We start from the raw sequence: 17,828 nt of genomic DNA, 5'->3' as shown, positions 1-17,828 counted from the left end.
ATCCTGATTTAATTATTACCCAAGGTACACATGCATTGAAACATTCTATTTTACCCCCTACACATGTAAAATTATGTATCAATTACAATTTTTTTAAAGAGAAAAAAATAACAACTCTTCTGCCCATGTATCTCATGAACTCTTCTGAACATAGGCCAATAAATGGCTCTCTCAAATGTTTTCTGGTACGTTTTGTTGGGTTTTACAGTTATTTGAGATTATTAAGTAAGCCTTTCTCATTGTGGCTACAAATTTATTAGAGTAATTTTCACTTTCCACCCTCTAAATCCAAGGGTCATTTGTGCTACTGGGAAGAATCCTGCATAATTTGGAGAAGAAATTAAAATAGGCAAAGCTTTCAATAGATGAGTAAGGGCTATTGTTGAAGAGTGAAATTCACTTTTTCCGCTGTCCCATATTCTGAAACACATGACAACTTTCACTCATAGCAGCCATAGCCCCAAACTCATTTCATAATCTCCCAGGATATAAATGTTACCCACAGAGGATTGTTTTGTTGTTGTTGAGTTTACCGTTGAGTTTTGAGAATTGTTTATTTTAGATATGAATCCTTCGTCAGTTATGTGATTTGCAAATGATTTTCCCCATTCTGTAGCTTGTCTATTCCCAGGGCAAAAGTTTTTAATTTTGATGAACTAAAACTTACCAATTTTTCTTTTTTGCATCACACTTCTGGTGTCACGGCTAGAAATTCTTCACCAAATCTGAGGTCCTGAAGATTTTCTCTCATGTTATATTCTACATTTTACATTTAAATGTTGACCCATTTTGATGTAATTTTGTCTGAATATGTGATGTGTGAGGTTTAGGTCAAGATTTTTTTTCTTTAACCCAAGATGCCCAACTACTTCAGGACCATTTGTCAAAAAGGCGATTATGCCTCTATTGAATTGCTTTTGAACCTTTGTCTCAAATCAGTTGGACATATTTGCTTTAGTGTATTTCTTGGTTCCCTATTCTGTTCCATTGATTTATTTGTCCAGCCCTCTGCCTCCTAGCACCACACACTCCTGATTAGTGTAGCTATTTAAAACATCTTGAAACTGGGTAAAGTGATGTCTCCACTATTATGCTTCTTAGTTTTTTTTTCTCTCTTCTAGTTTCTCTGAGTTCCCATATACATTTTAGAAAATTTTTCTCTGTTTCCTAAATCTCTTGCTGTGATGTTGATAGGAATTGTGTTAAATCTTTATAAAAATTTGCAGACATCTGGCATCTTTAACATAAGTATCCTAACTCATGCTCTCACTATGTCTCCTAATTTATTAGATCTTTTTGATTTCTTTCACTAGTGTTTTATAATTTTCATCTACAAGTACTACGCACGTTTTGTCAGGTTTTTTACTTAAGTATTTCTCTGTTTCAGGAAATCGTAAATTGTACTGTATTTTTAATTTCTGTTTCCACATTTTTTTTTACTAGTTTACTGGGGTATAGAAACACAATTTTTCTATGTTGATTTTGTATCTTGAGATCTTGCTGAACTCATTAATTCTGTAAAGTTTTTGTTTTCGTTGTGTTTTGAGTAGTTTTCTTTTTCCTTTCCAATCTGGATGCCTTTTATTTCCTTTTCTTGCCTTACTAGGCTGGCTAGAATTTCCCACCTTATGTTGAGTGAAAGTGGTGAGAGCTGAAATCTTTGCCTTGTTCCTGATTATAGGCGCAAGTGTTCGGTCTTCATCATTACGTACAATGTTAGCTGGAGGCTTTTAAAAGATTGCTTTATCAAATTGAGAAGTCCCTATTTCTAGTTTTCTGAGTTTGTTTTTTTATTTTATTTTTGAGAGGGAGTCTCACTCTGTCGCCCAGGCTGGAGTGCAGTGGCTTGATCTCGGTTCACTGCAAGCTCCGCCTCCCAGATTTAGGCTATTCTCCTGCCTCAGCCTCCCGATAGCTGGAACTACAGGCGCCCGCCACCACGTCCGGCTAATTTTTTGTATTTTTAGTAGAGATTGGGTTTCACCGTGTTAGCCAAGACGGTCTCAATCTCCTGACCTCATGATCCGCCCACCTAGGCCTCCCAAAGTGCTGGGATTACAGGCATGAGTCACTGTGCCCGGCTCTGAGTTTTTTTTAAATAAATGAGTGCCAATTTTTGTCACATGCTTTTTCTATATCAAATTTTATGATCGCATGTTATTTTTAGCCTGTTAATATGGTGGTTTACACTGACTGATTTCTGAATATTGAACCAGCCCTGATTGTGTATCTTTTGACCAATATCCCTCATGAACACAGACGTAAAACTTCTAAACAGATTTTTGGCAACTTCTATTTGTTTTCTATTTTTGCAGTCAGAAAGTACCACAAACTTAGTGGCTTAAATTAGATAAAATGTATTATCTTACATTTCTAGATGTCCAAAATCAGTTTCACTGGAGTAAAGTCAAGGTGCTGACAGGACTGAGCTTTTCCCAAGGTTATAGGAAGAATCTGTTTCCCTGCCTTTTCTGGTCTCCAAGGGCCATCCACATTCTTTGGCTCATAGCCCTTTCCTCCATATTTTAAGTCAGTAGTGTAGCATCTTCAAATTTCTCTTTCTACCTCTCTGGTAGAATTACGCTCTCTGACTCTTCCTGCCTCCCTCTCATAAGAACACTTGCAGTTTCATCAGGCTCACATCAGTAATCCAAGATAATCTTCCCACTCAAGATCCTTGACTTAATCATATTTGCAAATTTCCTTTTGACATATAAGGTAACACATTTACAGGTTTCAGGGATTAAGGAGTGAACATCTTCAGGGGCCATTTCTCAGTCTACCACATTTTCCTTTTTTTGTACACTGTCTTTGTTTAGTCTTGGTATCAAAGTCATACTATGTAGTATCATTTTTATCTTTGTAACAAAATTTTGCTGTAATAAAGTATTACATTTTAAGTTTTGTAATTTTTTATTACTCGTGCTTTCCTGTGAGTTGGGAATATTGTGATGAATGCTTAGTATGGTAATGTTTTAATTGCATCCTTTGGGCATATATTGTCATCACATAATAAACACAATGCTTCGCCATCTAATTCAATAACAAAATCCGCACCTCATTGTGCCGTAAGTGTGTGACATTTGATGGTCATTTCTTTTTTCTTTTCTTGTTTTGACATGAAAAGTATGTGCTGGTTTTTTTGTTTGTTTGTTTTAAATTACAGTAAGGCAGTCACCTAAAATTCTGTCAAGTTGTAACTGTGTCATTGTGATTTGTAGTATTCCAAGCAGTAGTGCAAAGTTATGAGAGAAGCACAGTCTCTTCCGTAACTACTCAGCTACACTCATGTAGTGTGAAAGCAGCCATAAGTAATACAGAAATGAATGAGCACCACCGTGTTCCAATAAAACTTTATTGAAGGACACCAAAATTTGAATTTTATATAATTTTCACATGCTACAAAATATTATTCTCCTTTTGATTTTTTTAAAACCATTTAATAAGGCAAAAATCATTCTTAGCTTGTGGGCCATACAAAACAGGTAGCAGGCCAGATTCGCCCTGCAGGCTATAATCTGCCAACCCTTGTTTTAATCTCATGGGACCTACATACTAAAGAGGGGAAAAAAGAAAATAAACAAGAAAACAAATACATGAACAGATAGATAATTTTGTGCTATGAGGAAATAAAATAGTAAGCTGGTCAGAGAATGTGTCTCTGAGGGACCAGGGAAGCTGGACCTGAATGATGAGAAGGAGCCAGCCATGAGGAAAGTTGAGTGCAGAGTATTCTAGAAAGAGAGAAGACCAAGGGCAAATGTGGGAGGCAGGCACCAGTTTGGTGAATTAGAGGAACCGAAAAGGGTATGGCAGGAACACGGTGAAGAGGTGAAATGAGGTGGGAATGTTCAGGAATCTAAGCAAGAATGACATCATAGTTAAGAATGTAACTTTAATTAGTTGACCACAGTAGTAGTTCTGTTAATTAGAGCCTAATTTTATACACTGGGTTTGTGGTCCCCTGTGAATTTATATGATTACACAACATATACTATTGTGAATTTGAGAGAAGAAAATGTTTTTATTTTTGCCAAATAGTTGTACAAATACACAGTATCTCCTACATAAACCAGCACATCAATGAGAACAGATTCAATTGGACCACACAATTTATTTCAATAAATGCTCAAGTTATGATGCTTCATTTTATATTTGCTCGTAATACAAATCTGTTGCTCCCTGGACCACTTATGGCCATCTGTAGCAGTTTTATGTAAAAAATCCAGTTTCTTTATGAAACTTAAAACATTAAATCCTTAGTTGATACTTTTTCTTCCTATGCTCAGACCAATTTGTGTGCCAAGCCTGTTCAGTTTCTTTTAATGCACTAGAAGGAAAATCATTTTTAAGTTTGCATTGATTTGTGGCAATATTTGTATTCAACAATCAAATGCTACACTATTTCCTTTTAAATGGCTATGCACTTAATTAGTTTCACTTGTTCAGCAATTAATTATTTTCAGAGACTACTTATTTTTGTATTGAACCTAAGTATTGATAGTTGGAGCAGATACTGTATCGGGATTGCAATGCATATATTCCAATCACACCACATAAAAAGTTTTCACATTTGTAATAAAGCTCTCCATTTTAATATCATCTAATATCTTTCATAATTGTGAAATATCCTTCAACTAGTTTCTTTTTTTCATTTATTTTTTCCAGTACTGCTTCTAGTAAATATGAGGCAAAAGGAAGCTGTAAAAGAAACACAAAAAAGATTATTAAAACTCTATATTTTCTTCAGTTCAAAAACATACTAAATATCATTAAACCATTAGAAGTTAGAGGTCTGCAACTTTGCAGCCATAATGGTACCCTACTGGATCTCTTTTCTACTGATCTTGCTGGTTAGTGTGGGTAATTTTGTCTTTTCTAATAAAAATGATAAAAGAGCAGAAGTAAAATGAAAAAAGATAAACGCCTTATTGAACAATTCATGGTTTACTGACCATGTTAATGATGTAATCTGCAATACAAGCAGCTAAGCCATTTATCTTCAATCAGCTGATCAATAGCAGGTTACAGTCATCTCTAGGGCACACAGGCCCATAGAAGTAGTACTGTATGTTCATCACTCATAAAAGAATGAGAGAGAACCATCAATTCACATGTCTGTGTTAGAGCCGAACATCTCAAGAATTGTAGAGTAAAAACTTCAGAGGAAAAAATGGCAAAAGTATACCCATTGATTAAGTTGTTATAGAAAAGTTGTTTGGCATATCAAAGTGTAATACACATGTTGCAAACTGCTGAGTTTATGAAATGTAGACTACATTTTTAAATTTCATAATTTATATTACTTTTCTGGTCAAGTTTTATTGTTCCCTCTGCTTCACTGAGTTGCCTGTAGAACTCCAACTCATCCAATACAGTTATACAGTTATTGGTGGTAAGTAAAAGACAATCTGAAATGCAGCCCCAGTTACTTCTGAATCCTAGAAATTTCTCTTGTCCTTATTCTCAGCTACCTAGCCTCACATAAGAGGTCTGTCATAATTAAGAAGCTTGTTAAGTCATTTCTTGGACTTGTCCTTTAGATCAACCAGGGATAGACTACTTCTGTTTGCCTGAATATATTAATGGGAATGCTTAGTATGCCCAGCCTCCTTCCCTGCAGGGCAGTAGCATCAGGCCCATTTTTGTGCTAGGATGGACCACTGACAGCATCACTGTCGGCATCTGACCCAGGATGGCCTGACAGCCTTTGTCTGGGTCCTCAGCTATGCTCCCCTAAGGTGTCTATAATTAAACCAATCAGAATGGCTCTTTGCTAAATTTGGACTGGTAAAAAGAGAAAAGATTGGCTGTGATAGTAGAACTAAAGAACAGACAGGCACAAACAAATAGACCACATCAGCCATGAAGGAGAAATAGAGACCACAGCTGATCCAGAAAACTGCCTCAGGCCCAAAGAACATTCTAGTCTAGTCCCTTCTTATGTTTATAGTAATCTGCCTGCTCCTTAAGGTAGCCTGAGTCTGTGTCTGTTCCCCAGAAACACAGGAGCTTCACATATTTGTCTTACTTGAAACTTACCACTGAAGAAAGTATAAGATACCAAAAGACCAGATTTCTTCAGTTTTAAGATACAGATGAATAGAAGACATACACATTGACTTTACAACAGCTTTCCTAGGGGGAAAAAATCTACAACATCAAACACACACATATTGCATACGCATCCCAATTTCAGGAAAGTGAAGAAGTGGGAAAAGAATACCTTAGAAATAAGAAAAAAGAATCCTCCAGCTCTCTTCTGGAGGATAATGATAAAAGCAGTACGTTTTAATTTTGATACACTGCTCTTCTTGGATGTAAAAAAGAGTTACATTGGACAAAGATGCCAGTTTTACAAATAAAAATTTAAACCTTGAGAGCATTAATATTAGGTGTGAAAGAAATGCACAAAAAAATGACAAGACTACTGGGCAACTTTCATTTAAATGATGTCACTCAGTACTACGTGCATTCCTATCTAAAAGGAAGATACAAGATGGTGGTAATTTCCCATCCCTTACCGGAAGAAACAAGGCAGAAGTGAGTGTTTCATTTTCTAAAATTGTTCTCTAATCAAATAAATTTGGGAAACAAACCAAACTTCTAAACAGTTCCTTTAGTTCAGGACCTGTTAAGAGTGTTTAAGAGGCTAAGAGGCACTGTGTTTCTCCAAGAGGGCAATATAATATCCTATTTCTAAATTCATTTTTCCATCCTTTTCTTATGGTCTCTTTATCAGGCTGAAATACTGGTCCATGAAACACAGTTTGGGGAACATGCTGGTTATATCATTTCCTATGTAATAGTGTCACAGATCTTTCACCAGTCCACAATGTGTTGGCATTAATCATATAGTTTGCAAACTTTGTTTTCAAGTTTAAATCTTAATCTACTCTTACTATCTTGAGAGCTGAACAATTTTAAACATGGACATTACCTTTAAAAAGTCAAGCTCAAATAACTCTTCCAGAAAGCCTCCAATGTGGAATGGGAAGTCCATTTACGAATTTATTACCAACTCCCTTTATTCTCTTGCTCTGGCTTCCAATAAAACTAAAAGCCTCAAAGTTAAACACAACTGTATGCCAATCCTGTTTTATTGATTATAAGCTTCCTTTAAGCTTTTTATAGAGGCTAACACATTTTGGATTTCAAAAAGAAGTCAACCCTTAAATCAAAATGCATAGTATGTGTACAACTACCACTTTTGCGGGAACCTATCTGTCTATAATAGTTCAGAAGAATCATATTATTTGTCATTACATAATTTTGGACAAAATTTCATATATCTTACCAGTGTGAGATTTAAAATTTTTAATTCAATTTTTCTATTTTTCCTTTCTATGACCCAATTGAAAATATTTTCCTCTAAACCCAGTGTTCACTCTATTTGCTGTTTATACTTTATGGTTTATTGTTAACTGTAAATTTGGCTTTCACAGAGGTCTTTCAAAACTTATTTTTTAAATACATAAGGCTCAGTCATAATTGTTAATTTTATAACAGAAAATATGATAAAATAGTTAATAATCGAAACAAATTTAGAGGAAGACTAAGAAAAAGTCAGAACTACAAAACATTTCATAAAATATACTTACTGTTTTCAAATAAATACAACAATTTAAAGTAACTATCAATTTAAAAAATTTAAGTAGCTGTCCCTGCCTGCTTTACAAATAGTTCTTGCTTTATGGAGTAGATTCAATATGTAATCAAATAATGAATGCACTAACAACTTTGGTTTTAAAAATAACCTCTCTCACCAAGTTTATACTATTCATTTATTTAGCAAACATTTTTCACAGATTGTACACAAAACAATTCTGCTTAGTCTACAATGAATTACCAAAAGATTTTGTTTATAAAAATGGCTAATAGTGGAATTTTCAAGTTAACTAGCTATTTTGGTTAATTGAGAGTTATTACTTATATCATTCTACTTCTCAAACATCATAAATTATAGTGAACTGGAAAGTCAGATGGAACATAATTTAATCTTCAGTGATTCAAGAAAGCTCTTCAAAATCTTACAGTACCACATGAACATCAATTCTCAGCATGTAGCTCTATGCTTTAGAGTTAGGACTGAAACTGTACTTAAAATACAACATGCCTTGGAAAGCACTTTAAAAATTCACATGGTCTGCTTGTTTGTTTGCCACAATTTTTAAGTGCAAAATGTTTTAAAAATACTAAGAACAAGAGAACCAAACCTTCTTCTACTTTGAAGTCCAGATTAAATGCATATTTGTTTCATACAAGGAGTTTATAGTTAATTATATTATCTTTATATGCATTCTAGAAGGGGCTATGTCTCCCTTAGAAATCTCTGAGGGACAGACAGGCACGGCTGCCTTTTTACTAACAGGATTTTAGAGTTGGATAGAAGTGGCAATCTGACTGACCACAGCAAAGATCTTCTTGCACCCTATCAAATACATCTGAAACAACAAACCAACATTATGCTGCTGTGGGTTTCATCTCAGATGGTATTTGCCAGGGATTACAAAGTCCAGAAAACCTGCATGATTTCTTTTTCTCTCTTGGATAAAAAAGGAGAAACGATACTCCTGGGCATATCAGTGCAGAGTTACACATGCTTGAACTCTTCAGCATAAAGAGAAAAATGGACAGGTGAAGATTTCATACTGAGTGAAATTTCTTGGCATAGAAATTTAACTGGGATATCTGAGAAAGTTTGCCTTAGTCTATAGGTAGTCTTAAGGCAGATCTTCCTAGTCATTCTGGCTGTTTCTGCTGCAAAGAGTGATTTCCATTATAGGAGGGATCTCCCCTGATTTCACCCAGATTTTTAGCTTCTCTGACATATAAACACCTACAGAAGTTTACCTTTAGGAACTGGTATGCAACTACCACAATCTTAAATTTATTACTCACACTTACAAATTGTGGCTTCCTTTAGAGGTGACATATAAATGATATAAATGATGACTGCAGATGCTTGAGAACTAAGAAAAATAGCAAAGCTTAAAGTCCATGATTGCTAAACATAAAAGTAACTTATTATATCAGCATTAATGGGAATATGCTCTTAATATGAAATTGAAATTCCTTTGTATTGAAAGAAAAATGGAAATAAAGATAACTTTTAAGTATAAAGGGTACAATTAACAATTTGGCCATTTTTATTCTTGTTTTCTGTTTGAAAACTATGACCAGAAAGATATTTCTTGTAAGATAAAACTTTACTTTTATCTAGAGTCATATTGAAAGTGAAGAATATAAAATTTCATGAATTATATCTGCTCTTAAAATCTGATTTAATGAGATCTTAGTAAGAAAGGATACTGTAGGTTTATTATAAAATTAAAGGTGCAACATTTGGTATATGCATTTATTTACATATATACAAGCACACACACATATCTGAGTGGTTAGCATCCACTCTATTATCCTGCAGTTAAAGACTGAACTTGTTAAAATAATCAAGAAGGCCATCAGAAAGAACAATGTATTTATAATTTAAATTTGGCACTGAATTTTGAGTCATGTCTCCTAAATGGTTGTTTCTATTTCTGCTGCATATCCTAATAGATATAAAGACCTCTTGGAGTTCTGCTAAAAATGGACACAGAGAAGGCTATGCCTGCTTCTTTCAAACTCTGTTGAAGGCTATAGTTTTTCTCTCTTTAATTTTGAACCTTACTCTAGAAGTTGTAAGACAGAATGAAGAAAAAAGCCTCAAGGAGTGCTTCCATAACACTTAATAAAGCAAATGGGTGATCTACTCTATTTATAAAGTCTTTGGGGTTAGGGAGATGCTTGGTAAGATACTTCAGGATTTAGTAAAATGAACTGCCAGCAAGTTCTTTAGGGCTATGGTAAGTTATGTAAGATAGAAGAGAAATTTAAGTTAGCTATAGACTTTCCTTCAAACCCAGAAGCACCTCTAGGCTGTGATTAGGCCTCTTGTCTGGTGCCTGTGTGACACTATAATTCTCGTCCCCAAAACTTGCCTAGATAGAGATAACCCCTTGTCACTGGTTCCTCAGCAGCTGGGAGGTTTCTTCCCCTCCCTCATTTTCCACTCCTATCAAGTCACTTTTCCCAACTGATAACCAATATTCACACAGATCAGAGACTACTGCTGTGCCCTTACCTTTAAGATAATGCTTTGGGCAATGATACCAGCACAAAAAGCTCCCTTGGACATCAGTTTGGACCCCTATGAATTGTTTGGACATTGGTCTTACACAAAGCCTGACACATTACTACTTTACCCTACCTTCTCCAATCCCCTGCAAGACCTTTTTGAAGTCCTAGTTGTCTTCTCACAAAACCAGCACACATAATGACAAATACATCTTAATACTGGTATTCGGACTATCCTAATATGACTGACTTTCTTCTCAAATGCCAGAAACTGTGTAGTATATATACTTTAAGGGGATATGTCCATTCCTTGTATGCTCCTTCATGACTAGGTGAGATATTCACGCTAGAGATAATGCTTTAAGAGTCTACAGTCCACTATAACAAGGAATCCTTTTTATGTAGACATTAAAGAAATAATTTGGGGTCTCAATAGGACTAGGTGTGAATACCAATGTTTATCACATGGATATGAACTCCGAGTTCAGGAAAAGAAAGCTTAACTGATATAAAAAGTATTTAGCAGGTAGACCCTTGTTATTAACTAAATGCTTGTGTTCCCCCAAAATTTTTATGTTGAAATCCTAAACCCCAACGTGATGGTATTAAGAGGTAAAGGCTTTGGGAGGTAATTAGGTCATGAGGATGGAAGCATCCTGAATGGGATTAGTGCCCTTATAAAAAGAGATAGGAGAGCTTACTCTCTCTCTTGCTCTCTCTGCTATGTGAGAATACAATGAGAAGACCACGATCTACAAAACAGAAAGAATGCTCCTACGGCTAATGCCTGATGTTGGACTTCCCAGACCCCAGAAATGTGAAAAATAAATGTTTCCCAGTCTATAGTATTCTGGAATAACAGCCTGAAATGACTAAGAGAACACTTAATAGTACAGATAGGAAAAATGTTGATTTAAATATGTTGCTCCAGATTAAAATGATTAAAAATGTTAAATTAAAATGATTAAAATGATTTAAATGATTAAAAATGATTAAAATGATTAAAAATGTTAAAATATGATTAAAAATGTTGATTTAAATATGTCGCTCCAGAATCGGGATGAATGTGAATAGTGAATTATACATCCTCAATGAAAGCACTCAACAAATACAGTTATGCATCACTGAGCAATAGGGACTCATTTTGAGAAATACATTGTTAGGCAATTTTGTCATTGTCCAAACCTAGATGGTATAGCCTGTTGCACACCTAGACAATATGCTGTGGCCTACTGCTCTTAGGCTAGAAACCCGTGACTGCATGTTACTGTACTAAATACTGTAGGCAAATGTAATACAATCATAAGTATTAGTATATCTAAACATAGGAAAGGCATAGTAAAAATATGGTATAGAAGATTTTATAAAATGGTACCCCTGAATAGGATGCTTACCGTGAATGGAGCCTGTGGGACTAGAAGTTGCTCTGGGCAAGTCAGTGAGTGAGTTGTGAGTAAATGTGAAGGCCTAGGACATTACTGTACACTACTGTAGATTTTATAAACCCTGTATACATGGGCTTCACTAAATGTATTAAAAAACCTTTCTCTTTCTTCAATAATAAATTAACCTTAGCTTACCGTAACTTTACTTTGTAAGCTTCAATTTTTGACTCTTGTAAGAACACTTAGCTTAAAACACAAACATACCATACAGTTGTACAAAAACATTTTTATATCCTTATTCTGTAAGGATATAAATAATTATCTATTTTTATTTTTTTATTTTTAAAGTTTGAATTAAAGAATAAGACACAAACACACACATTACCCTGGGCCTACATAGGGTCAGCGTCATCACTATCCCTGTCTTCCACCTCCACATCTTGTCCCACTGGAAGGTCTTCAGGGACAGTAACACACACAGAGCTGTCACCTCCTATGTTAACAATGCCTTCTCCTGGAATACCTCCTGAAGGACCTGCCTTAGGCTGTTTTACAGTTAAGCTTTTTTTTTTTTTTTTTTTAAATAAGTAGAAGAGTACACTCTAAAATAATGATAAAATGCATGGCATAGTAGGCTGGGCACAGTGGCTCACATCTGTAATCCCAGCACTTTGGGAGGCTGAGGCAAGCAGATCACCTGAGCTCAGGAGTTGGAGACCCGCCTGGGCAACATGGCAAAACCCAATCTCTACAAAATATTAAAAAAATTAGCCAGGCATAGTGGCATGCGCCTGTAGTCCCAGCTACTCAGGAGGCTGAGGCAGAACTGCTTGAGCCCGGCAGGCGGAGGTTTTGGTGAGTCAAGATTGTGCCATTGCACTCCAACCTGGGAGACAGAGATAGACTCTGACCCTCCCTCCAAAAAAAAAATATATGGCATAGTAAATACACAAACTAGTTATAGACTTTTATTATCATTATTGAGTATTATGTGCAGTACATAATTGTATATGCTATATTTTTCTATGGGTGGCAGCATAGCAGGTTTGTTTACACCAGCATCACTACAAACAAGAGTAATGTGCTACCACCTTAGGATGGTTACAGTGTCACTTGGTAATAAGAATTTTTCAGCTCCATTATATCCTTGGCAAACTCATGCAGGAACAGAAAACCAAATACTGCCTGTTCTCACTTATAAGTGGGAGCTAAATGATGAGAATATATGGACACAAAGAAGGGGAACAACAGACCCTGGGGCCTATTTGAGGGTAGAAGGTGGGAGGAGGGAAAGGATCAGAAAAAATAACTATTGGGTACTAGGCTTAGTACCTGCTTGATGAAATAATCTATACAACAAACCCCCATGACATGAGTTTACGTATGTAACAACCTGCACATGTAGTCCTGAACCTAAAATAAAAGTTAATAAAAAAAGAATTTTTCAGTTTCATTATCATCTTATGGGGACACCATTGTATAGTGTGGTCTATCATTGGCCAAAATGTCCTCATGCATTGCATGACTGTATTTACTCTACAGTAGGCAATGGGCTAGGCATCTTCTGGGGAGACTAGTAGCAAATCTAGCAAAAAAATATGCTTTTAAAATAAATTAAAAATAATTAAACATAAGAAATCACTAGCATTCTAAGTTTGAGTTATTTTCCATATATTTTCCCTAGGCCTCGAACTGTTACTATCCTTTTCAAGGGTGACAAAACACTTTTACAAGGGATAATGCATTTTGGCATTCATTATTTTATCACTCCAAGTCTGTCAGGTGGTATTTTTTCTATCTTATAGTTGAAGATATTGAGTTAAAGAGGCTTTAGTTACTTGCCTTGAGCTAACTTTTTCATATACTAGCGTGAGACAGAACGCAACCCCAGGTCTTCCGACTATAAGCCATTGTAAGTTTACTGTGCAGAGAGAGTTCTGGTCAATATAAGGAGAAACTGAATGAATCTCAGGCACGTGATGCTGAAAATGGATTTCTTCAGCAGTTACTGAGTTTCCTATTATTCCACAAGGCAGAGCTCATGCTCTGGAAGAGTGGTTGGCTTAGACATTTTACAATGCAAACATTTTAAGTATGGGGTTTTGATTTTATTACACATTGTGCTTCATGTATCTTGTTCTATTTTCTACAGTCAAGGAAAAATCTAGTTCTAAATCTAGATGAAAAACGTTCTTGCTAATATCTCTCGAAAGTTACAAAAAACAGAATAGGTGACATTGGATGGGCTTTTCAAGGTGCAAGAATATGAGTGATTTTAATGCTTCTCTGGGTAATCCATATTTTTAGGGCACAATTTACTGACTTTTTGTTTTCCCTTAGCATGGTATAGGAGGTAAAAGATAACTCACTGTGCTCTCAAGGAACTTGTCTATCTAGAAGACAAAACTGTCCCATACTATATTTGACTATACCAATTTGGCTCTTATATTAATAAGCGTTTCCTAATGTTTTAGAAATCATAATGAAAATGAATATTACCTGTGTCCCCACATATACTGACTATAAATCCTAGTTTAGATTTTTAAAATTGTTTTATGTTATAGAAATGACAAACATTTTATCATTTGAATCATTTTTAAGTCACTTACTCAGTGGCATTAATTACATTCATGTTGTTGTGTAACCATCACCACCTCTGTCTCTAGGACTTTTTCATCTTTCCAAACTGAAATTCCACATATATTAAACAATAATTCCCCTTGTTCCACCAGCCCTTGACAGCCACCACTCTACTTTCTGTCTCTATGAACTTGACTAATCTCAAACAAGTGGAATCAGAGTATTTGTCCTTTTGTGTCTGACTTATTTCACTTAGCATAATGTCTTCAAGGTTCATCCCTATTGTAGCATGTTTCAGTACTTATGCATTTTTAAGGCTGAATAATAAATTGTACACATAAACCACATTTTATTTATCCATTCATTTATCAGTGGGCATTTGGATCATTTCCATCATTTGGCTATTTTGAACAATGCTGTTATGAGCATTGGTGTACAAGTATCTGTTTGAGTTCCTGCTTTCAATTCTTTTGGAGATATACCCCAAGGCAGAATTACTGGATAATACAGTAACTCTATACTTAATGTGTGGAGGAACTGCCATAGCGTTTTCCACAATAACAGCACCCTTTTACATTATCATTAGCAACATACAAGTGTACAATTTTCTCTGCATCCTAACACTTATTAATTTCCTACTTTAGAGTTTAAGTCTTTTAAAGACATGAATTGTCCCATTTGTTTCCCATGCTGACTAGCACTTTTACATACTATCAGCACTTGATAAAAGTTTGTTAAATAAATAGTATTACTAACTTCAAATATATACAGCAATTGAATTAGCTGTTAATAAAGAACTTCCAGGCAGAAATCTTTTTATATTTAGTTGAGACTTAATTTTAGAATACTGATTATAAACTTCTTTGTTTTCCTATAGCACAAGAATATATATTAGAGATAAAACTACACGAAAACGATAAAATGAGAAAAAAAGAAAAAGGAGTTACATGAAAAAACTGATAGTGTAGATTCAAATAAATTTAATTATTTTATTAAAAGGGTCCTTTTAACTTTAATCACATTCTAGTGATACGAAAGTAAGCTTACCTTGTTAAATTAAAAAAAAAAAAAAAAACCGCAAGGCTGTGAGTAGAGGATTTTAAACTCTCGCTACTTCATCTAAATGTGAGGAATTAATTCTGTGTGGGTTACTGAGTGTGTAGGCTTATATGGATGAGACAGACTGAGTGTGTGAGTATGTCAGTTTGTGAATGCGTTTGTTGTAAGTGCAACACAGGAAACGACCACAGAGTAAATGGCTTCAGAGCTGCAAGGAGAAACTTTCAGTTAACCTTCAGGCTAGTAGTATATTCTATTTACAAAAGCCAGGGAGATTTATAAAACCCTTCCCACTGCCACACTGCAAGGCATTCTGTAGAAGGTAAGCATATTTTACAGAGAGGACACTGGGGAAAGTTAGCCGTTTTAAATTTCAGCATTTGCAAGATCTGAAGTAACTAATAGGAATAGGGATATTTAAAGGTAAAGAAAAGCCACTGATCAATGTCTGTGCTTTAAATTCTCCAAAACTGAAGGCAAAAAGACAGAATTTTTGATATAGTTCCAATAGAATAAAATGATCTATACAAAGTGGACTAAAATGGACAAAATGAAACCTAAAAAAGGATTAGCAAATAACAAAGAATAAAGCTACACACCATAACATCAAGGACACATTTTCTAGCCATTCATATCTAAGGGTATTTATAGAAATCTTAGTAAAGACCCACAATCTGGTTATAACTACGTATTATTTGTTTTATACATATATACATATTTTAATATATCTACCCATAATTCTACTCAAGTTAACTACCTATTAAATTTCATAGTTTATACATTTTAACTATTTATTGTCCTCCATCCCCAGAAGTGTAAATTCTATAAGAGTAGTGAATTTTTATCTCTTTTATTCACTGCCATATTCTCCAAACCTGAAATAATACCTGGCATGTAGAAGGTACTCATTCACATATTTTTTAATGATTCCAGAGCACAGGCTCAGCTTAATTTCCACTAATTATCTTCATTGCCTTTATAAAGTCACAAGAACAAGGGACTGTTTTAGGTATTATAAAGGCCTAGAAATAACCTTTATTATAATTTTAATTTGGGGGATCAGAATGGGCAGAACAGATAAACACTGTCTTGTAGTGGGCAAAGTTTAAAAAACTGACTCCTTGTTTGGATATGTGAACAGGTAAGACCAATTAGAGTATAAAGGTGGGACATCTCCTTATGTGCCAACTGAAAAGAAACTACTGAGTTTGAAATAAAATCGTTTATATCATTTACTCATATTTACAGCCACTAGACAGAATTCAAGTTCAAATGCATTTAAAGAAATCTCTGCTAATGGTGGGGGGCACAACACTTGTGAAATAAGCAATTTATTAAATTTACTTTTAAATGTATTATTTTTTTCTTTTTGTAATATTTTCCATTATCAAGGAGTTAACTGTTTTAAGTGGAGATATAATTCACATAGCAAAACTCACTATTTTAAAGTGTATAAATCATTGATTTTTAGTACATTCGCAAAATTGTGTAGCCATCACTAGTAATTCCAGAGCATTTTCATCATCCTCAGAGAAATTCTATCCATAAGCAGCCATTCTCTATATCCCCCCAGCCTCGGCAACCACAAACATACTGTCTATAAATTTGCCTATTTTTACATTTTGTATGAATGGAATCATACAATATGTAACATTTTATGCCTGGCTTTACTTCTTTTGTTTAACTAAAACTGCTTTACCTCTTTTGTTCCCTAAACCTCTAAAGATATTATCATCTTTCTCTCCTCCTATAGTATATTAAACTCACCCATCTTTTGGTTCCTATCCAGACCCCTTCATCTAATCTCATTACTGCTATCTAGCCACTCATTATAATGTAGATCACGTCTGTCTCCTGCCTTTCTATTACTATGGCCAGGCCGTATCCAGACTCTCACTGCCCCTTACCTAGAACACCTTTTTGCTCCCAGTCTCCTCTCTCCAACCATCCTACAATGTTGCTCTTAAGCATCTTTCTAAAGCACAACTCTGATGACATCCCTACCCTGCTCAAAAGCTTTTATAATTTGGTCTCAGCCTACGTTGCCTATTTCTATCTTTTCTCCCACTCCCTAAACTACAGACAAACTAATTTTGGTGGTTTCTCCCATCCTACTTTAATTATCAATTTGCTTGTTTGTCTCTGCCATAAATTATGTTTTAAAAAATATATCAATGTGAAAAGAGAGATTTATACAAATAAAAATGTTCAAAGAAATTAAAGGCAGCTATGCCATAGAAAGATAAAAGTAGACTTAGTAAAATTTTTTTAGTGTGGTTCTGATTACTAGAAATCTCTGGGGACAAATGTAAGGTGCAGAGAAATGTCAAATATAAAAAGTTACCAATAGCATCACAACTACTTGAAAGAATGACATATATTTGGGCTCTGTATCAAATATATATAAGTTAAAATTTTAGACCTTTTAGTTCTCATGCACTTGTAGCTAACAACAGCAGTAGGTATCATATCATTATTAGTTCCACACTACCACATGGAAGAACAGCTTTTTATTTTGTGGTGAATATTTTATCAATGACATTCCATCAAACAAAAGCAGAAAAAAATTATTTTTTTAACAGAAAGCAATTCTCTGGCCCAATCAAACAAAAGACAAAAATCACAGGGCCAGATTCGCCCTCATAATCTCAGGATTCGATCACATACAGCGCCCAACACACAGACAGG

General features: G+C 34.9%; 1 protein-coding gene across 3 annotated transcripts in view; it reads right to left on the bottom strand.

Moving 5' to 3' along the window:
• Positions 1 to 3,346: 3,346 nt before the first annotated feature.
• LOC105489076 (centlein) overlaps positions 3,347 to 17,828 on the bottom strand; it is a 514,234-nt gene continuing 499,752 nt past the window's right edge. For all 3 annotated transcript variants that reach the window (XM_071077831.1, XM_071077829.1, XM_071077830.1), the window contains exon 26: positions 3,347 to 4,701. In XM_071077831.1, coding sequence (XP_070933932.1) covers positions 4,600 to 4,701 — 102 coding nt within the window. In that variant the 3' untranslated portion in view covers positions 3,347 to 4,599. The remainder of the gene's footprint in view (positions 4,702 to 17,828) is intronic.

Source organism: Macaca nemestrina, chromosome 14 (assembly GCF_043159975.1).
Source record: "Macaca nemestrina isolate mMacNem1 chromosome 14, mMacNem.hap1, whole genome shotgun sequence".
Lineage (NCBI taxonomy): Eukaryota > Metazoa > Chordata > Mammalia > Primates > Cercopithecidae > Macaca > Macaca nemestrina.
Note: the sequence above shows the minus strand (reverse complement) of the source record. Positions and strands in the feature narration are given on the sequence as shown.